Source organism: Neodiprion lecontei, chromosome 3 (genome assembly GCF_021901455.1).
Source record: "Neodiprion lecontei isolate iyNeoLeco1 chromosome 3, iyNeoLeco1.1, whole genome shotgun sequence".
Taxonomy (NCBI): domain Eukaryota; kingdom Metazoa; phylum Arthropoda; class Insecta; order Hymenoptera; family Diprionidae; genus Neodiprion; species Neodiprion lecontei.
In genome coordinates this window covers 35,339,177-35,359,818 of record NC_060262.1, presented here as the reverse complement: position 1 = coordinate 35,359,818, position 20,642 = coordinate 35,339,177, and the positions used below count along the sequence as shown (strand labels likewise).

At 36.0% G+C, this 20,642-nt stretch overlaps 4 protein-coding genes and 1 long non-coding RNA gene across 6 annotated transcripts; 1 reads left to right on the top strand and 4 right to left on the bottom strand.

Annotated features, from left to right (window-relative positions):
• Positions 1-81: 81 nt before the first annotated feature.
• On the bottom strand, positions 82-5,189 carry LOC107224724. The gene is made up of 5 exons (XM_015664896.2): positions 4,677-5,189; positions 4,145-4,346; positions 3,714-4,006; positions 1,486-3,597; positions 82-1,326 (listed from the first exon to the last, which is right to left on the bottom strand). Exons 1-5 carry the CDS (start codon positions 4,737-4,739, stop codon positions 967-969), a joined length of 3,030 nt encoding a protein of 1,009 aa, XP_015520382.1. The 5' UTR covers positions 4,740-5,189; the 3' UTR covers positions 82-966.
• Positions 5,190-5,310: 121 nt separating this feature from the next.
• LOC107224708 (probable ATP-dependent RNA helicase DDX55 homolog) lies at positions 5,311-8,870 on the bottom strand. The gene is made up of 7 exons (XM_015664877.2): positions 8,394-8,870; positions 8,150-8,257; positions 7,794-8,066; positions 6,876-7,234; positions 6,567-6,764; positions 5,765-6,440; positions 5,311-5,555 (listed from the first exon to the last, which is right to left on the bottom strand). Exons 1-7 carry the CDS (start codon positions 8,490-8,492, stop codon positions 5,514-5,516), a joined length of 1,755 nt encoding a protein of 584 aa, XP_015520363.2. The 5' UTR covers positions 8,493-8,870; the 3' UTR covers positions 5,311-5,513.
• A 712-nt stretch (positions 8,871-9,582) lies between these two features.
• Positions 9,583-17,409, bottom strand: LOC107224731 (ataxin-2 homolog). Of its 2 annotated transcripts, none has more exons than XM_046735676.1 (9): positions 16,785-17,409; positions 16,499-16,607; positions 15,856-16,179; positions 15,446-15,682; positions 13,940-14,273; positions 13,235-13,734; positions 12,587-13,084; positions 12,255-12,426; positions 9,583-11,750 (listed from the first exon to the last, which is right to left on the bottom strand). In XM_046735676.1, the coding sequence occupies exons 1-9, from the start codon at positions 16,820-16,822 to the stop codon at positions 11,221-11,223; spliced, it is 2,742 nt and encodes a 913-aa protein (XP_046591632.1). In that variant the 5' UTR covers positions 16,823-17,409; the 3' UTR covers positions 9,583-11,220. The 2 variants fall into 2 exon arrangements, with proteins under 2 accessions (XP_046591632.1, XP_046591631.1); XM_046735675.1 differs by having other exon boundaries at positions 12,243-12,426; positions 16,785-17,407.
• Positions 17,410-17,522: 113 nt separating this feature from the next.
• LOC107224712 lies at positions 17,523-20,628 on the top strand. The gene is made up of 5 exons (XM_015664882.2): positions 17,523-17,861; positions 18,531-18,834; positions 18,979-19,140; positions 19,732-20,137; positions 20,353-20,628. The coding sequence occupies exons 1-5, from the start codon at positions 17,746-17,748 to the stop codon at positions 20,451-20,453; spliced, it is 1,089 nt and encodes a 362-aa protein (XP_015520368.1). The 5' UTR covers positions 17,523-17,745; the 3' UTR covers positions 20,454-20,628.
• Positions 18,430-19,034, bottom strand: LOC124293692. Its single transcript, XR_006903574.1, has 2 exons — positions 18,893-19,034; positions 18,430-18,738 (listed from the first exon to the last, which is right to left on the bottom strand). It is a non-coding gene; the product is annotated as an uncharacterized LOC124293692 (long non-coding RNA).
• Positions 20,629-20,642: the final 14 nt, after the last annotated feature.

The window sequence follows — 20,642 nt, the reverse complement described above, 5'->3', positions numbered from 1 at the left end:
GAATAGTCTATTATATCAACAATGGAAAGTAAAAGTTCGAAATGCATATTTCTAGCAAGTAAATAATTTTTGGACTATTTCAACGTCAAGTATAATACTGCACTAATCTAAGATCTATTGTAAAAGCTTATAGAGTTACAATCGTGTTTTGTTAAATTTAAAATCGTCATTGACAATTAAAAAACTACACCCCATATTACATATTCTGTATTTACGTACTATTTTAATGTCATTTAAAAGGTACTTTAAATAAGTTAATTTTAAGCAAATTGTGAAATTATATTTGTATCAAAATATTATGAATTATAACAATACGTGACAACGTATAACATGTTTCTGTTCACTTTATCAATTATTAGAAAATAAATTCTTTAAAACTATACTTGGCACTTGTATAACCTTCTCCTCAGTTACTATATCTGTATTGTTGAACATACGTCATAATATCGTTTAGAATATCAATAATACCTTTTGCTGGAACTACATCTGTGATGGATGTAGCTCATGTAATAAAGTTTTCACCTCAGCTTCGCAGTTGAAGTCAATATAACATTGATCAATCATTTCACTGCATCTACAGAATATACAAGGACAATTTTTTTTTTTATAATAAAGTACTGATTCACCGATCCATATTCTTACAAAGATGTAGAATGTAGTTGAAGCAATATTTAGCCAGCAATATTTGGCAACAAAGAGTGATATCAAAAATCTTCGAGGTACTTTCATTCTTGCTCAGAAAGATTTCTAGAAATGATTAACATTTTTCATTCTAGAGGCAAATACGGCTTCGCATATGACGTAACAATGAAGCATATGAGCATTAACTCTAGCTAAAAATATTTCAGATTTAATCAGCCTTAATTAAAAACTAGAATCCGTCATCAGTTGTAACCCTACTGTAAAAGCAATACTGTTACGATACATTACTGGTCTGCAGTAGGTAATGAAAATGTAATTCATTTTTCAAGCCTTATTATTCATGAACTCAGTGATGCACTCCTTACTACAGAAAGGTCTGTCTTCTTTGATAGCCATTCGACCACTGAGCAAACTTTTCTTACAAGTGAAACAAGAGAAACATGTATCATTTGCATGAAAATCTAAATTCTTCACTGCCACTCCTTGTTGATCAGCGGCAATCACTTTGTTACAAGTTTGACATGTTTTGGCATAAGTTTTCTGATAACAAGGTAGACAAAGCGGTCGATCGTTCTCAGATATATACTGCTGCCCAGCCAATGGCATGTCGCAATCCCAGCAACAGAAATGCTTCACATGGTAGTTATGTCCCTCCGCGACAGTGTACTCGCGCACAAATATTAACTGCAAAGAAAGATTGAAGATACACAATTGATGTATATTGGCTTAAATATGAAATGTAGACAGGTAACAGAGGTAGTCATTAGAAGCTGAACAGTACATTATGCATGTTGAATAATACGGTAAAGTAACGTATAAATAAAAGTAGTTTGAACAACGTACCTCGTCACAAGCAAAGCATCTTGGAATGTTCAATAGTGTAGCAAGATCTCTTCCACAATACAGTTTCCCTTTATGATAAAAGTAGACTAGATCCACAAGAAGTTCATTGCACGTAGAGCAGATAAAACAACCAGGATGCCAGACAGCGTCTTTAGCCCTTTCAGCAGTAACAACAATATCACCCGAATGAATTTCTTCTTCACATTGCGTGCATTTTTGCAACTGAATCGATCCAATTGAAAGTTCTTCTAGGGCGCCCCTCAATTGATCAACACTAGCAGGGTTCTGTCTCAAAGCTGGGGAATCAATAATACCTTCTGGGAATACTGGGTTTCCTAAAGACTCTGAATGAATTACATGTGAATCGATTGGCTGATGGCTCAATTCAGCTTGGAGCCGTTCCGTATTTGACAATGAAGATGGGTTACCTAAGCTCTTGTCATTGTCAAAGCCTAACGTTCCTTGATATGCGCTACTACCATGCAAGGGCCGCAAGTATTGATCTAGCTTAGCTGAGTCCGGTGGAAGTTGATGATTAGCTTTCAATGAATATTGCTGTTGGTCTGGAATAGCTGACAATAAATTCTTAGATGAAGATAGAGCACCTGGGTACTGATGTGACATTGGTTGGTGTACAAACTGATTGTCCATTGGCATACCATGTTCAATATCTAATGGTACTATAGAATCTGAAGGCACCAAATTACTTCCTTGCCAACTTTCTTTTGGAACTGTTGAATCAGTATTCAGTATTAGATTAGCGTTTGGTATTCTCATAGGCACACCAGAAACCTCATTCATTGATGCAGTTGAACTGGTGTATTTATTTTGGCCAACTTGTTCCAAAGCATTTGCATATTGTGGTCCAGTTTTTTCCAATATTTGATTATCTGCCAAAAACCCTGATGGATTCCGCATCGCAGCTATTAAGGCAATTCTCTGTGCCTCTTTATCTAATAATGGATCTTGCATCTGTGGATTTTTATGTTTAGCAATGTCCTGTCCAAAATGTGGATGAAGTTCATCGATGCGTTGAGATTTCAAAATATGTTGAGAAGGTGAATCGTCCTTACTATATTTTGCACTGAGTTGTTCTTGAATATACTTCAATTTATTTCTATCCAGGGTACTACCAATAATTTCATTGGCATGTACTGCGCTTGGAGGTAGTAATGCATCAGATAACATCTGTTCAGCTAATTGTGCATTTACTGAGCAAATATCATCTGAATATGTATCACTTTGTGGTACTCGATTATGATCCCAAAGTTTCTCGCTATGTGATGCACCAGTTTCTAATTCGCTTGCGCTTCCCATGTGCAATGAATTTGCATGATCTCTAAAATGTCTGTTATGGCCAGAAAGAGCTTGCTTTACTATTTCTGGACTGTCGCTTTTCACGCTCGCCTCCAAAGTATTTGATATGGGAATGCTGGTGTTATGATATTGCCCTGATTGAATTGGAGAACTATGGCTGGCATTCCATGCGGTTGGAAGATTTGAAGAATTCACAATTTGCTGGTTTGGTACATGAAGACTTTTGTCCAATCTAGCATTATTCTTAATATTTGAGTTATCATGAGGTAAAATTTTTTTTGGAGAAGTGCTAGGGACAAACTGTTCTCCAATCTGTGAATATTCAGTTTGAAAATGAACTTTACCAAAATTAGGTATATACTGAACGTTTTCTGGATTTTTTAAAGTTAAAACTTTGTTTTGTTGGTTATCTGTAATATGAGACATGTTCGCAAATTGCTGAGCTGGATGTCTGTTACTATTTACCACTTCTGAATTAACAATTTGCCCAGTATTAGAGATGTTATCCAATGCAGGGTGATATTGACCTAAATGAATGGCAGTACTGACAGCATTTTCAGAAATCTGGGCTTGTATAGCTTTTATATTTGCTGCTAGCCAAGCTTGTTGCTTTTGTGAGCCTTGCAAATTAGGTAAGCCTTGAACTTTTGAAATGAAGCTACTAGGCGTACGAAGATTGCTGGAGTCATTTGTCGATACATAAACTTGAGGTTTGCGCTGTGGGCTCATTGGTTGCATATCAGCTGCATTTGCTGGTGTCATCAGAGATTTATTGAATGGTCTTGCTCCCATGACCTGAAGGAATCACATAAAGTTAACAGTGATAGATAAAAGTATAACGCTAGAATAAATAAGACCACCCACATTTGAAAAAAATAAAGATTTAATTAATGATTGCATTTATAAAATACCTTAGATACTCTGCCCTGGCCAACATATTTTTTCAAATTCTCCAAGTACTTTTCAAACTGTTGTTTCTCATCTTCACTCAATTTATCGCAAGCTTTATGGTCCATATCATGAAGTGGTAATTGTTTCTGAAGTTGCTGTTTTCTTAAGGCCGCTCCAACGGATCCTTGAATTGGCAATTTGTTTTCTGGCAGCGCTTTCATATAATCTGCAGCTATTTCTGTGGTAACATCTGGTGGTATCCATTCAAATGCATTCTCTTTGTCTGGTTGTTTTTTAATGGCAACGGGCAGGACTAGAGTATAAAAATTAACGAATTATCCAAGCAGTCAGTTTTAAATTAGTTAAATTTGAATTTGAAGTATGAAAATAGTAGAATATTCTCAGAAATGAATCGTTTCATAAAAGTTTTAAACATTTTTTTTCCACTCACAAGTAGCTTTTCTCCTTGGTTTCCCAGAGGGGCCGAGTAATAAATCAAATTGTGGGAAATCATCATCAACCACGTCATGTTCATCGCGACCACATTTACAATTTTTGCAGATTTTGCGCCAAAAGTGTAAGTCCAAACCTGGACAAGCTTCTTTGCAGCTCAAGCATGGTGAACCTGCACCAGCTTCGTGAGCCAAACGAGGCTGAAAAAGTGGAGAAGTTTAACGATTATGCAAGAAACATTATGTCTGTCAAATGAACGACATACTTTCATTGAGAATATCATATAATTACAAGGGTAGTTAATATAATTTTGATTTGTTTATGTAAGTATTTCTGTAAAGCATAGCGCTAGATCTCAAATTTACTGGATAGATAATAATTACTACTAATCCGTGAAGCGATCTTCAGTTATCGGTGCAATCAAGTCACACCCAAGTAAAGAAAAAATTATAACGATTGAAATGGTAGTATGAAAATACAAAGAGGCACATTGTTTAATGATAACATAGTCAAAAGTCATTGAAGTTTACCTTTCTCTTTCTGTTTTCCAACTCGATCATCCATTCTGGACGATTATCCTCCGCTTCAGTCATATTATTTTTTGTTTGTACAATGGCAATTGTTGCACCTTTTAGTGGCTGCTTATCACCGAGCAGGAAACTTATCTATTGAAGGTGACGACAAACTCACAGAAGTAAATGAATGCCATGGCATTGGCATCCCAACTGATTGCGAGAAGTATGAGCTCAGCTGTGGTTGCTGTGCTCTGGCTGTGTGACTCATCAGAATTTACCACTTCCTCACCACTTGCCTACCCATTCTGTGAATTCATGAAACCTGTCTCTGTATTCGTGACGGTTTTCTGGAGGGGATTGAACTCTCGATAGTGGGGGGTCCCCACCATTTCAGGGCCCCATTAAACGGGCCTGTATCATTTCTTTCCAGCTACTGTGCATATGATGATTTTTCAACTAACATTTGAAACAATGGCAGCTCACACTAAGTGAGATTATTCAGGAAATCAACATGTACTTTGGTCTTTTGTAACTTTACTTTTAACCTATACGAGTCCATATTTTACATAAAATAAAAATTTTTACTTTTCATCGCTCGCACAATTTGTACCAAGTACTTTAAATAGTAAAGACATGTTCAAAATGTTGCTTCAAACAATAATTACATTTTTTATTGTTCACTTAAAATTAAAAACCTTACAATTAGTATCAAATTAAAGGTCAAATTTTTTCAGACAAGTATTAATAATCGCTATTTATAAGCTATCAATTTTTGACTAAGGCTTCATGCATCAAAGAATTCCACGCGCAATAACGATTCAATTGCCTGTTGTACCTTGTCTAAAATGTTTTTCAATTGACTCCGAAAGCTGAATCAAATTGTTCTTGTGAGATCTGAAAATTAAATTTTTTTTTATACCTTTTTTTTTTAACTATTATAATAAATACACTAACAATTATAATATTCACGTACAAGTGGATATAGAACATCATTTGGTAAACAGAGGATCATTTGATTTTTAGAATCCACCGTTCTACCAAACTAATATCTAGATAAAGACAAGAAATTTTCATAAAAAAACTCATGGAATCACCTGAATTACCTTTTTCTTTTTTAATTTCTTCATCAATGCTATATCTTTTGCCAATTCTTCTATATCTTCTTGGCATACTTTTTTGCGTTTTTTCTTGACTGGTCCAGTAAGAGCTTTTTTTTCTTTACGCTTATTACGTTTGTCCTTTGTATCTAATTTTTTCTTCTTAGTTTCAGACCAGGGTTCAGTTTGCTTGGCAGGACGCTTATTCTTTGTTGGCCAAATACCTGTTTGTCGGAAGATTTTTAATTTCTCCAATCTTTTAGATTCGCGCTGCTTGTCTTTGTAAGCAATTGAATTTACGTCAACTGCAGGATCTTGAAACAATGACGTGTCCTGTTTTTTAAGTTCTGGCATTCGGGGCATTTTCAATAACCCAAAACCCATAGCAACTTTTCCTAAGTTGAGATCCTTTAACCTGAGTATAAGACTGCATTCATGTTTTTGGTAAGCTTGTATATATGATACAAATGCCCTGTTAGCTTTATCAAATATAAGTCTATCACTTTGCTGTATACTTCTCATGACTTTTAAACACTTCACCACACTTGTAGGTAGTTCTAATTCGATTTTATTTAAATCTACTTTCTGATTCCTCCTGATGAAATCTATGTAAGCATCTTCGGACTCCAACAGAAATAATAGAGCATTTCCCTCGTTACCGATTCTGGCTGTGCGGCCGCATCTATAGGGTTAAAAATGGTTTTATTTTTCAACATGTCTGGCACACATAAAGTATACATTATCTGATTAATGAAATGATCAAACCTGTAAGCAAAGTTTCTATAAATGATGAAGCTTTTGTTATTACCTGTGTACAAAGCTACTGGCATTCGATGGCGGATCATATTGTAAAACCCAATCAACTTCTGGTATATCAACTCCACGTGCCATAACATCGGTACATAATAATAAACCATTATCGGAGCTTCGAAACTGTTCGAAAATTTTATATCGTTTATCTTTCATTTTCCCATGAAGTGCAAATATATTTGAAGATTGAAAGAGCCTGAAAATAATGTTTTCACAAATCAATTATGTAGTTCACTTGGATTGAAAAATTGATAGCAAGTCCAAGTACTAGTTCATTTCATAATAATTCTATATGCGTTCAACTCACATTTTAAGAACATGACTAAAATAATCGACACAGGCGCATGTCGAAAAAAATATCATGTACTTCAGATCAGTTCCTTTCTTTTTGATAAAGTTGTACATGGTAGCAAGTTTATTTTCTGCGGTGACAATCACGCAACTGTTAATCAACATCGAAGGGGTAGAAGTACTAGCTTTTTCTTTGACTGACACTACAACTGGATTACGTAAGCCAGCTCTTATCAATTGCTGTAATTCTTTTGTTTGAGTCGCTGAGAACAACCCAGTTCTCCGTAATCTAGGTAAATAGCTCAAAATTGTATTTATCGTCGCTGTAAATCCCAAATCTAGAAGTCTATCAGCTTCATCTAGTACCAGTAATTCCTGAAATGTAATTTTTAATGGAATGTGCGACTTTGCTTATAGACAATGAACCGGTACAAACATTCAGAAAGATATGGATAATCTTCTTACTCAAGATAATACTTGTCGCAAATTAAGTCTTTAATGATGGAACTGAAATAATGCAATTAACTGACTTGGGAATATTTGCCAAAAATAAATCTGTAGAATGCTACTCACTATTAAAGATTGACCTCATTATACATATTACTGATTTGCACCAAAATCATGTTATAAAATACATCAAATTTTTTACGAGTCTGATACAGTGTGTATCTCATAAAAACTACCTTCTCTTTCGATGTTATGAGTGCTGAGTGAACTGTGACAAATCAAAATTTTGACACTATAATACATTGAAAGAACAGTAATATAAAATAAGTGTCTTCTGTGAAAATATCCATCATGAGTCTAATAGTGATTTTTCAAAGACCATTGTTGTTGCAAGATTGACATAAGTACAGAGTTTGTACTCTTGTAAAAAATTAAAGTAAATTTTTCTACTTTAAGGATTTTCAAAATAATTGTTGAATGTATTTACCAAAGCTTTCACGCTTGAGGCTAAATTGATATCTTTGCAGTTCGACAGAATATCTTCCAATCTTCCAGGGGTGGCTACAATAATATTAGCACCATTCTTGAGCTTTATTACATCTTCATCAACAGTTGTCCCACCGACTAGCAACACTTGTTTTAAAGTTGGAATGCGGATCAGAAAGTTGGCAAGGACTTCGTTTATCTGTGTAGCTAATTCCCGTGTTGGTGATACAATAATGCTACCAATTTCCAACTTTTTCCAACCGTCCTCACGTCTCTACAGATTAGAAAAAAAAGTTGGCATTTCATGTTAAAGTCGCTGTTTTCAAGTCTTCTTATAATATAGGTCAAAATTCATACCTGTAACATTTCTAGCATTGGAATTAAGAATGCCAGTGTTTTGCCACTGCCCGTTACAGCCTCTGCAGCAACATCCTTTCCTTTTAGTAGCAACGGTATGCAAGCAGTCTGCCAGAATGTTAAAAAAATATTAGTCAATTACCAGCAAGAGAGAACCAGTTTCGTTTGTTTATTTCATTATGAGACGTAAGTGCATACTTTCAGAAAAACAATTATTTATAGTCATGTGATAAATATGTCATACCTGGACAGGTGTCATCGTTTGAAAGTTTTGTACTTTCAGAGTTTCCAGAATAGGTTTGCTTAGTGGGACTTCCAAGTCTTCCCATTTTTGAGACTTCATCTTCAAAAGATAAAACCAATAAAATCATGGACACTTTTCGCCCACGTGGACTTGGTTAGGTAGACACTTGGGCGAATGAGGTTATGTTTGACATTTGCAAAAGCTGAGCCAATGAAATTAATTAATCAACACGTTCAATCATATCCTATATATATGTATGACTTGTTGCCAACTGCTGAGTGTTTTTGACATTCTAATTTCGGAATACTTAGAACAACTTGATTTAAATAAATAATTTTACATCTAACTTCAACTTTTGTTTGTTCCAATGCCATCTTCTCACTGTTTGGCGTCAAGTACTTTTGGTACATATCATAGTACAAACAAGCGTTTTTTGTTTTAGCACAGTTGGTCTTATACTTCTAACATATCAAACAAAACCAGTCAATTAAAGTATGAAAATTCTATTGCTGCTTATTATATTAAAAAATTAAATCTACTCATATCATGCGTAATTTATACTGATGTAAAATCATTTCGCTCCAATGCATTGATTAATGAAGTGAACAAAACAGAATGTATTGTGCAGGAGATCGAAAATAACTTATGATAAGTTTTGGAAATGGTAGAATGAATAGGATGGGAAAGAATCGGATGTTTGAGCTATCAGAAATGAACAAAATAAGAACACCACTTATAAGGCACAGGCAGTTTTTAATTTATTGATTTTATTATGATTTTTATTTTCTATTTTTTCAATATAAAATTTTTTTTATCTAATGATGCCACACAGTGAACCATTTTTTTCATACGTTTCCATTTTCGTTCTTTTTTTAAATCGTTTTTTATACATAAACAATGATTACTCCTCTGTCTGTTTGTTTTTTTCATATTTACACGACTAGGGTGTAGTTGTTCTGTTCTTCTGAAATCCTTATCATCACCGGCACAAGTGGTTCCGTTTTGTTTTTTTCAATATTATGAAATAAAAATTGCAGTTTCTTTCATATTGGGAGATTTCATATGGTGCCAGACATACACTGATTTGCATAAACATTTTGATGATGTAATATGAATCATGATAATAATCCAATCTTAATAATAGAATTAAAGATTCAGATTTGCATACACAATTGTTAGGCGTATTTTGGTTCTTCAACACTTTGGCAGCTAGAATTTCATTTTTGAATACCAAGTAGTGATCTCAGATTACATTCGACATACATCGAAAGGTGAAATTATGTTAAAGAATTCAAATATTGTAACAACAGTGTACCACTTGTGACAGACTCTCTCTCGCCATATCACATGAAAAATTATGTAATTACACATCTCAAGAATGGGTCCAGAGATAATTGGATATCCCGTCGTTTCAAAGTCCTTCTCATAAAAAGTATTTAATAACAAAAATTAGCGTAACAAACTACAGAGTTTAAAAAACTCTTTGCTTAGCCATTTTGTGTACACCAATGTGCAGAGCTGTTCAATATTGCAATATAGAAGATTCATTTGAGGGTTTAGGCAATTTTTCAAAATTTACTATTATTCAGGCTCTGCTCTCATGTTGTATTTCTAGTAAATATTGTATTTTGAGTCTAAGCATGAGCACAAAAATATAGCTTATTTGAAAAATTTAGGTTTACCATCTTTCCAGAAGATACTTTAAAATAAAAGGCCTCCCTCCTTCCCCCCTGTAACAAATTTTTTTAAAATATCCAGTTCAAGTGAATATATATTAGATTCTCCAAAGTTATCATTTTATCCGTACTGTACGTCTATTCTCATTGCAGTTGTGTTTTTGATATACCAAAGATTTTTTTGTAACACGATATAAACATTACTCAAGAAAATTCAAGGAATTTTAATTATTTCAAGTCAATATCATTGTTCAATTAGCCTCGATCTACTAAGATGATGATGGTGCAACTTAAGCTTATTAACGAGGCTATAAACTCCCAATTTTGCCTCTATTTTAGATTCTAGCGTCTGCCATTACGGACAAAGTTATTTTTACAGTCACGTACGTCGGTCCTGTCTATCCGTGCATAAAACATCTTAAAAAATGTAACTCTATTTAGGACATAATGACTAATTTATTGCCATACAATATCCAACAACTCACATGATACGCATGACAATGTTATGTAGAGGGATGCGTTACGGGCCTCTTGCAGAAATGTTCTTATTTGTCTTAGCCACCTTCAAAACAGCATTAGTTTCTAGTCATTCAAGTGCAAGACAAGTTTTCTATTACCACAGAGTGCTTGAAAATTGTATATATATATATATATTTAAAAAAAAAAAAACAAAAGAAAAAACAACTATTTCACTCCTTAAAGATTCCTTATTTGACCGATGAAAGACCGTGTTTAAGACTTCTGTGGATAGGTTCATCTGTTCCTTAACCTTTCAAATTCTAAAACAACTGGTGTTTAACTCTACTACTGAAAGTCCATTTGTTTTTTCTCATACTGTAATACATACGCGTAATTGTGCAGGCAGGAACGGATACAAACATATATTCCCTCCTAACGCGAGATCTGGCATACTGATATATTTTAATTTTAACACTGATTGAAGAAATTAAAAAAAAATTTAACACAATAATGTTAACAGATAATACAAATGGCACGTACGCATCAGGACTCTGTGGCTTTGATAAGTTAATTTTTGCATTGGCAGCTAAGCAGGAGGCGAAAATCCAACGCTATTATGAAAGTAACTTAAAATTTAAAACACTTTACATTTTTTCTTAGAATAACGATTCTCTGTTTGTGTATTTGCAAAACTACTGATTGTGAGGCAGAATGACAGGTATAGTAGTTTGAGTTCCTGGCGGAGGCTGAGGAGGCAAATATTGCATGTGCTGTGGGGGTATCATGTGAGGAGGAATTAATGGACACATTATTGGATAGCTTGGCGCATGGCCTTGTGGTGGAGGCTGAGGATAGGCAGGCTGTGGTGTGCCTGGAGGATTGTAAGCTCCAGGGGTGTGAGGAGGATTAGGATTAGCAGGCGAGGGTGTCTGGCTAGGCTGTTGTTGTGTTACATGCGGGTGGTGTGGATGTGGACCCATGTATTGTATTCCTTGTGGTTGTGGACCCGAAGATTCGTGGTGATGATGATACGGTGACGTCATATGCGGTGGTGGAGGGGGAGCTTGAACCATCCGCACCATTTGTTGATAGGCTGGTTGACCAGGGTATTGGACTTGAAAAGGTGGGTGCAGCGGGGCAGGTGCGAGTAACGGTTGACCAGTGGCAGCTGCAACCTGCATCTGTGATGCAATATCTGGACCACGATGTGGTATCATTGGGACTGAAACATGGCAAATAGCACATACGAAGAATGCATTAGAATTTGATTTCAGTTGAAAACTTCGCCAGTATTTGGAATTACCAAGTACTCAAAAGAAAATATTTTTACGTTACCTAAGAATATTGTATTAAAAGTCATCACATAATTTCTGGCGACTTCTAGTATATTTTTAAGACATCAAATTCATGTTAACGCTTTTATACCTGAGTTGGTCATTGACTGATGCTGGAACATAATTTTTATTTGACTTAACACAAATTTGACCTAATAGTTATGAAGTTAGAATAGAAATAGGAAGCATCAATTTTCATAAAATTTTTACAGGCTGCAGGATATCAATCACGTGTAGTTGACTTCTTGCAGTCTATAAACTCGTGTCTTAGATAAGCAAGGGTACCAGTTATTTTATTTTCAATCGTCATTTTGGTAATTCCAACATATTTACTGACTAATAATGTATAAATGTAGAAGTTTGGTCGACACGTTTGGTACCTAGATACTGACCCTTCCGGAATCTAGCCGCAGGTTGAGCTTGTTGCTGAGTGAATGCAGTTGGGGGTTGACTAGTCATAACATATGCTGTTGCAGGCATGACGACTGTTTGCATTGTAGCACCAGTATACTGAGGAGTTTGAGGTGTATGTGGTCGGCTAGGTGTAGGAGTACTTGGCGAGCGCTAAAAAAATTTGAAACAAATTTTCATACTTTGTCAGAGAATACAGTAATGATAAACATATGCATAGACATTATGGAAGCATGAATTAGCAAAGTATTTAATGGCTTAAAAACTTTGCATAACCAAGAATCGATTATGATGATTTGATTTTTATACTTACAGGTGTAAACGGTTTTGCATTTGGATTAAATTCTTTAGCGTTTGGATTTAATGTAGATTTCTTGAAGGCTGTAGTGATTTTTTCAACTGCAGGTTCTGGTTGTTGCGTGGGAGATGTAGTTTGTTGTTGGATTTGTTGTGGTGGCTGCAGTTGCAGAGGAGGAGGACTATTTGATCGCACAGGTTGTGGTCCCGGAGGTGGTTTACTGGTAACAACGGGTTCCTCTGTTGGTTGTTGATGTTGTGGATGTGGTAATGAATGTTGCTGCTGCTGTTGCTGTTGCTGTTGTGGCTGCTGATGAGGAGATTGAGAGTGCGATTGCTGATGACTTTGTTGATGATGCTGTGCTTGAGCTGGTTGTTGCTGTATTTGCTCCTGCTGATGTTGCTTCCTAGAATGAGGTGATGGCTCTTGGACAGAGGGTTCGGGCAATTTAAAGTCTGTTGCAAATTGTCTCAGCTCCGAGTGTTGTTCTTCTCTCCCACGAGGAGTAGGTACCTTGATCAAAAATGACAAAACTAATAAAAACGCTAGGTCTTAGCATATCTCAATCTATTTTTAGTTAATTTACTGAAAAATCACGGGTGTTCAATAACTACATTTATCCCCTTTTGGCTGGTAGAAAACACGGAAAAACTAGGATCATACCTTTCTATGTTCTGATTTTTGTTGCAGTATTTCACAACGCTGACCTTCGACCGAGTTCTGTTGTGTTAGTGGTGAATGCTGTGGATGTGAAAGGGTAATGTTAGGTTGTGGAAATGGAGCTGGAGGAGCTTTATCAGCCTGATAAACTTGTTGTCTTCCAGGTCTGTCACGTTTCTCTGAGTTTATCTTATTTGAAGGTTGCTGCTGCTGCTGCTGCTGCTGCTGTTGCTGCTGCTGCTGCTGTTGTTGTTGTTGCTGTTGCTGTTGTTGTTGTTGTTGTTGTTGTTGTTGTTGTTGTTGTTGTTGTTGTTGTTGTTGTTGTTGCTGCTGCTGCTGCTGCTGCTGCTGCTGCTGCTGCTGCTGCTGCTGCTGCTGCTGCTGCTGCTGCTGCTGCTGCTGCTGCTGCTGCTGCTGCTGCTGCTGCTGCTGCTGCTGAGTAATAGCCACTTGCTGAGGAATGGCAGGCACAACGGACGGCTGCGGTTGTGCTGGTGGCATCACTGTATCAAAAACAGATTTGTAATCACATTTTGATCAGGCAAAAAGGCTTTCATTCTTGGCGTACCAGCTGATTGCTCAATCGAGTCGATTGTGTAACAGCTAATTACCTCGAAATTCATTTTGCCCAATTTACTTGCAGAATGGAACGAATGCAATGGCTTCAATGTTTTTAGTAAAATGCATGAAAATATAATAAGTACCTACCTTGAACAGCAGCGACTGGCGGTAAAGTCTGCGTTGTAGGAGGTGGTACAAATGGTGGTGGAGTATTGTATGTGACAACAATCCTACTAGTTGGTATGGCCATATTTATAGGAACCGGATGTGGTACTTGAGTGTGGGTCGTTTGGATTCCCACTGGAATGTTTGTTGTTTGAGCAATGTTCACACCAACGGCTGTAGGCGGTGGTTGCGTATATACAGTTTTGTTAGTTGCAGCCCCTGGCGACGGGGGCGGTGGTGTAGAACGCATGAGCTTTCCTGCGTTTCCATTTTTCCTCTTTGGAGGCGGTACGTATTTGCCTTCGTTGGGCCTTACCTAAAGTGAATGATATTGAAATTGATTAATTTAAAGAATATACGACACTGACATTTGTTAAGTACAGGAGCACAACTGTACTGATTTACATGCATGAAAAAATCATTTCCAGTACTGTTCCAATTTAATTTACAGGTCAAATAATGTTACATGTTTGCGAAAAAATTAATGACACGTATAGAGTTCGTCTAAATTTCTTTAACCAGTGGTACCAGACTCGGGGAAATTTTCTGCCAATAGTTCTTCACGTTTACATTTTCATCGCAGAAAATAAAAAAAAAATGCAGTATATATACTCATCATAATCAAAATCTCGTTGAGAGGAATTTTTTATTAGACCTTTCTCTTGCATTTAAAAAATTAGAATCTTGGTACTATCAAAATTTCACCAGTATCTCCTCTTAAAATTCCATGATTTCGGAACTTCTATAATAACTCAATTAGACTGGGCCAAAAAAATTGACCATTTTTTTTTTTGAAAAATATATTGAGAATATCATGAAAAAAACTTGAAATTTCAATTGAGAATAACTTTTGAAAAATTAAATTGAGGCAAAAATATTAAGAGATCTTTTTTGTAGAACATTAAATTTCCTTTAAGAATCTGTCACGATCTTTTTTATACATTCACTGATTCGTTAGTCACGAAATTCCAAATTAAAAAAGTCAAATCGAGAAATTTTATATCAATTTATTAAGCATAATTACTCGGAAACGGCTTGTTTGACAAAAATCTATAATCAGACCTTTTTTGTAGGGAATTTAATTTTATGAAGGGATAAGTGAACATAAATTTTTTCACTTCAATATTTCGACAGTTCTGACGTAAAACATCAAATTATTACTAAAAATCAAAAATAGCGATGATAGACCTCTTAAAGTTAATATTAAGGGCTTAAAATTTCATGAAATTTTTTTTTTGCCACACTGAATGATATTCTCAATATATTTTTCAAAAAAAAAAATAGTCAATTTTTTTGGCCCAGTCTAAACTCAATACTCTGACAAATGGAAAATTCTTTTCGATTGCATTGAGATTCATTAAGCAAAATTTGCTTTGCGATGAAATTTGAAATTATCGATTTTAACGAAGATATGAAAATAATATGCTGTGAATAACCACAAGTTTTCTAAGGTCACCTTGTACTTATTAACTTAATATTCAAACTTACCACGGATGCAAATCTTTCCTCTTCATCGCCGTTTTCAAGATCTAATCGAGCTTTATGGTTTGGTTGAGCTTCGATTTCATTAGCAATCTCAGCTGCCTTTTGCTCCTGATCCTTGAATTCTTTGGTATCTTTGCGTTGCAGTTGGAGAGTATAACCTGCCAGCGACGGTTCAAATGTTGATTGCACACCGTATATCTGCTCATTTTTACGAAACATTTCATCGACATCCCATCCATTCTACAAATGATCAAGAAACAATTAATTGTAAAATAATATTTCATTCATGGAAGGATTTATAAATGATTTATGAATATGCATTGATAGAAATTTTTTTTTTTTGTTGACTGTTAGAATGTGGTGAACATCTGATGCAAAGAAATGACAAGTTAGTTTAATTCAGTATTGCTTACCGCAGCCCCATCTAATTCTAAGTCATCTCCGTTTATGGCAGAAGGTGCTTCCCAGGGTTCCAACTCTTTTTCGCCTATCATGCCGTTGAATTTGCTAATGGCAGTATCTGTTTGGAAAGTATCCCTAATTGCATAATCCAAGTCCACATCCTTAGCAGACATGGTAATAATGTCTTGAGGTTTAAAAATCAATTTCTCCACTACACTGTCTACTATAATTTTTCCACCAATATCAATGCGATGTGCCATTTCTAAAACAACATCAAACTGACTGGAGAATGTGCGGAATACACCTTCGTACACGGAGCCATTTTGAGTTTGAACCTGGACATAAAATGAATGTGTTTCAATTATAAAATCGCACTTTATATCTGCACAATAGGTATTTTTTAAATGAGCTCTTTGTAAAAAATCACGTAGCATGAAAATATTACTATTAGTTACAAAAAAAAAAAGAAATTGGAAAGTCGATTAATATAAGATTAAATTACGAGTCTAATAATTGATTGAAGTGCTTAATAATGTTTGAGCTAATAGTAAATATTAATTGTCGAATGAATTTTAAATTATAGTTTACATACAAAGACATTTGCAGCATGATTCGTCAAGGTAAAATCAGAGTGTATTATATTGTTTCTCTCACCTGTACAATGTTACCAACATGGCTAGTTATGGCATGCATAAAGTGAGCATTGTTGTATACCCCTTCCGCAGTAATGGATCTCTCAGGCGGGCCCCGAGCCCGCGGGGACCTGTAAGAAAAAATGTCAGGAATTAGGTTAAAAAAGAAAGACAAACACTTGCAAATAACATAGCAAATCAGATGCATATCTATCTAAGGCTAGTATGGAAAAGAGGTGCATTGAAAGGTTGTGGTGAAGAAGGAAAAAATTGAGGAGACGGTGATGCATAAAGGAGATGCTACTCACCTGGTTGGATTTGTACGGTTCTTTCTCTTATTATTCATTTTGCTAGCCGACGATGGTTCTTCGTCAGTAGGTTGGTTCCTGCCGCCTGTGTGCTGGGCGCCTTCTCGTTTTCTTGTGGGGACCGGAATTTTGGCTAATTTTTAGTACACACCTCGACGTCGAAATAGGAACGACTCCAGGGAGTAGCTAAGTTGAAACCTGCGCGTCTTGACGAAGGGAGGTTGACAACAGGCTGTTGCGTCGACGATAATTCGATATAAAACTTCTAGGTTATACTTTATGCGTAGAATTCGTTGAGCTAGAGTTAATACCAGCCGCCGCGTACGTTACGTTTAATGTGCATAAAGTACACGAGGCAAATACGGTGGTGCAAGGTGTTAAAGAATAAACAGGCGACAGAGAAATGCAGGACGATACACGGTCGCGACAAGCCGTGACGTAACTCGGGATCTTGCCTACAGCAGCCCGTTCATTTATATTTCAGCAGATCCAGGATTATCTGCTCACGAAAATACCTTCGATTAGCGATTTTAATAATGATAACGCTATTTTTAATTAATTAACATGTGGTAAACGGTAAAACTCAGCGCAAGTCGCCCGATCGCCCGATCCCGGTGACTGATTCGATTCAGTCGACGTCTAGCGGATTTCTACAGCAAACTAAGTCACGTCAACCCTACGACCGCCATACGTCCAATATTCCTGCTTAAATTCTTCCCGTATTTCCGAGCCACTCCTACGCCACTGGAATATTGATCCAAAAGCGGGAGAAATCAATATGGACTTAAACTCTGACGAGGCTGGCGCATGCCGCATGACCCCAAACTCTGAACTTCCTTCTCCCTTACTCGATACCATTCTTCCTATCCTTCGAGTTCGCTGACCATCTCCAGGGAGACTTTCTTTGGTTAATAATAGTACACAATATTCTTCATTCTGCGAAAAGAGACACGCATAAAACATGTCTGGTAGCAAGTGTGTTAAACCACCGAGGAAGGCTTATGCCAAGGAACCACACGAAATGAGCCACGCAGAAAAGCTTAGGCTTATCGATGATGACCTGAACTCATTTTATAAGTAAGCCCACATTAATGTACTGTTATATTTTCACCAATCCGTATATACATACCCTCTGTCCATTGATGCAGGGTTAATACTGAATCGTCTAGGTGCAATCTATATGTTGCCCTGTTAGATTGCACTTTATTCCACCTGCAGCGATTATTAATACAATTGCTCAATTCTCACAACAAGAAAAGTGCAAACACAATGCTTTGTCCACAAAGTTTTGCTTTCAAAATTTTACCTTGCTACAGATACAATTCGTAATTATGTGTACAGAGTATCTCAGCTAATTGAGGTCAATAGGTGGTATATGATGTTGGTATAATAGAATAATTTTTGTGTCTTCATGGCTTTCAATTTCATTGCAAAAAAAGATTCATTGTATAAATTCAATTCTGTTTCTTCTGGTAAGCTTTTCTTTCATCTCGATTTAAGTGGTCAAACTTGTTCTTAAAATATTAGCGGAACAGCTTTTATTTTTAACCTTCAAGTAAAATCCATGGAATAATAATCAATTGAGCCGAATATATATTTTTTACATTCTGAGAGGAGTATCAGAAAAAATTGTTATAGCCTGTGCCTCTCTTATTAAAGTTTATCTTAACAAATGTTTACAACTTTAACATAAGTTCAGTCCAACAAAGTATTATTTTCATTTTTGAATTGTCACCTTTGCTCCAGATATTGCCAACAAGCTGGCTTTACCGAAGAAGAGATGGATATAATTTGCCAGCCATTAGTGGCAGCTATGCGTCGGTCCTGGTTACAGCTGGCATTTCGAGCTGCATTGGTTCTCATTGTAGTTGGAACTATAGCGTGTCTTGCAGCTCAACTGGATTTTGTTGGAACTCACTTTTCGGCCATAGGTCGCCTACTGCTCATAAAAATCCTGCCAATTTGGAATTGGCAGCCACTGTATTATGAGAATTGTATGATCAACAATCCTTTTTACAACGACTATACCATCACTGAAGAAGATTGTGTGGTAAAGAAATAGATTGAAATGAACCATGAAAAAGATAAATATCGGTTTTTATTTTCACCATTTTTTGTGTCTGATTCTGCATCTTCCTATTGCCTGAATACTCGAGTTCTTTCTTGTTAACGTACTTTTCGTCTTTCATTCCAGACTTGCGAGGCTTTAGAGACTATCGATCGCTTATCTGACGTCCGATATCGTCAATTGGTTGATAATTATTTAAGTCGAGATGCTCCTGCTATTATAACAGATGCTATGAATTCTTGGCCAGTTATGAACACTGATTATTTCTGGTTCGATAACATTACTCATGTAAGTATACAATCTTACTCTTCCTGAGACATCAGACAATTGAGTATGAGGTGTACCAGATGCGTTTGTTGACTCTACCTGAAATGGGTTGTTGTGATGAATTATTTTGAATATGGTGAGTAGCTACTGACAATACTCACCAACCATTATTCAAAGGGTCTGAAACATAACATCACAAGGCAATGAAAACCTGTTTTGGCATTACTTTGAAACAAATTCTATAAGTGTTTAGTGCCCTTATATGTACTGGAGAAAAATATTTGTGTTGGAGTTTTTCAATCTTTTGTCAAGGTACCAATGGAAAATGATTGTACAGACGTCGAATGCATTATTAGAGTAATTGAAAAGTTGACTGCAATCAGAGCACAGTGCTGAAACTCAAAATTTCCAGGAGTTGCATTAATGAAGTAATCCAATTAGGCATCTAATGTAATATACGGACACATCATATGAGAGAAAAAGGAAAAGATGTGTGGTTCACAATTTATGTCCTCAAAAGAACAGAAGTGTATTTTTTTCAGTTATCACGAAACACTATATGCACTATTGCATCAGGCTCATCAATAATGAGCAAATGGCTTTGTATTACAGCTTTATTTGGAAAATGAACGTCTAATGGAAACAGTCCCCTGCGCATTGACCTCAAATCTTCGTACAGGTTCATCTGACCTAGCAGCTTTTTTGCGCAGAGTCCATTCTCCAGAAGTGGCCAAATGGTTTGTCCATTGGCAAAATTGCGACATTAATGCAGTTAAAGTCCTTCGAAAGTATTATCAGCGACCATATTTTCTATCAAGTACAGTATCTCCCGCACACTTTAACTGGGTCCTCATGTCCTCGGACTATAATAGTCCTAGCTACAAAAAGGTCGAGTTGGATTCTGGTCTGATAGCCCTAGCTCAATTGAGAGGGGCTACGCAGCTTAGATTAACCCCAATCAATCCATGCAACAGTTCATGCCCAGAATTAGTTGCTGATCTTCACCAGGGTGAGATGTGTGAGTATTACTTGTATTCTTATGTATGGACGCACATTTTAAATGTATACTTCTATTTTGATTAAATATCTATATTCCTCACAAAGAATAGACCGGGTTTGATCACAAATATCAATCTCTTGTTACTCTATTCGTAATACGTGTATATTACCGATAATATTTAAGATTTGTATATCTGAATAATGAAGTTTTTTTTTTTTATTAATAAATTCCAGTGGTGTTTACCAATATTATGTGGACGTTAGAATATGCTCCAATGCGAGGGCTGGACAACATTGCAATTCTCACGGAAACTGTGTGGGAAGATGACATCTAGAATGAGATTGAAATAATTATTATCAAAAAATTATAAATAATAAACATTGATATACTGTAAGAAGCATAATACTGTATTAGCATGAGAACAATTTGTGTACTGATTCATCAAGGAAATTATATGTATCTCTTGAACAATAATAAATGATTTGGTCCCATCAGAACACAAACATTAACAGTGCGAAAATAA

Excerpts from the sequence above, each read along its gene's own strand:
- LOC107224724 (XM_015664896.2), bottom strand. The coding sequence starts at position 4,739 with ATGACTGAAGCGGAGGATAATCGTCCAGAATGGATGATCGAGTTGGAA. Across the intron at positions 4,347-4,676 it reads TGGAAAACAGAAAGAGAAAG|CCTCGTTTGGCTCACGAAGC; the intron begins GTAAACTTCAAT and ends CCACTTTTTCAG. Across the intron at positions 4,007-4,144 it reads ACCAAGGAGAAAAGCTACTT|TCCTGCCCGTTGCCATTAAA; the intron begins GTGAGTGGAAAA and ends TTTATACTCTAG.
- LOC107224708 (XM_015664877.2), bottom strand. The coding sequence starts at position 8,492 with ATGAAGTCTCAAAAATGGGAAGACTTGGAAGTCCCACTAAGCAAACCT. Across the intron at positions 8,067-8,149 it reads CAATGCTAGAAATGTTACAG|AGACGTGAGGACGGTTGGAA; the intron begins GTATGAATTTTG and ends TCTAATCTGTAG. Across the intron at positions 7,235-7,793 it reads CCTCAAGCGTGAAAGCTTTG|GAATTACTGGTACTAGATGA; the intron begins GTAAATACATTC and ends ATTACATTTCAG.
- LOC107224731 (XM_046735675.1), bottom strand. The coding sequence starts at position 16,822 with ATGAATAATAAGAGAAAGAACCGTACAAATCCAACCAG. Across the intron at positions 16,608-16,784 it reads AACCGTACAAATCCAACCAG|GTCCCCGCGGGCTCGGGGCC; the intron begins GTGAGTAGCATC and ends TTTTTCTTACAG. Across the intron at positions 13,735-13,939 it reads GCCAGTCGCTGCTGTTCAAG|TGATGCCACCAGCACAACCG; the intron begins GTAGGTACTTAT and ends TTTTTGATACAG.
- LOC107224712 (XM_015664882.2), top strand. The coding sequence starts at position 17,746 with ATGTCTGGTAGCAAGTGTGTTAAACCACCGAGGAAGGCTTATGCCAAG. Across the intron at positions 19,141-19,731 it reads GGTTCGATAACATTACTCAT|CTTTATTTGGAAAATGAACG; the intron begins GTAAGTATACAA and ends TTTGTATTACAG. Across the intron at positions 20,138-20,352 it reads TCTTCACCAGGGTGAGATGT|TGGTGTTTACCAATATTATG; the intron begins GTGAGTATTACT and ends AATAAATTCCAG.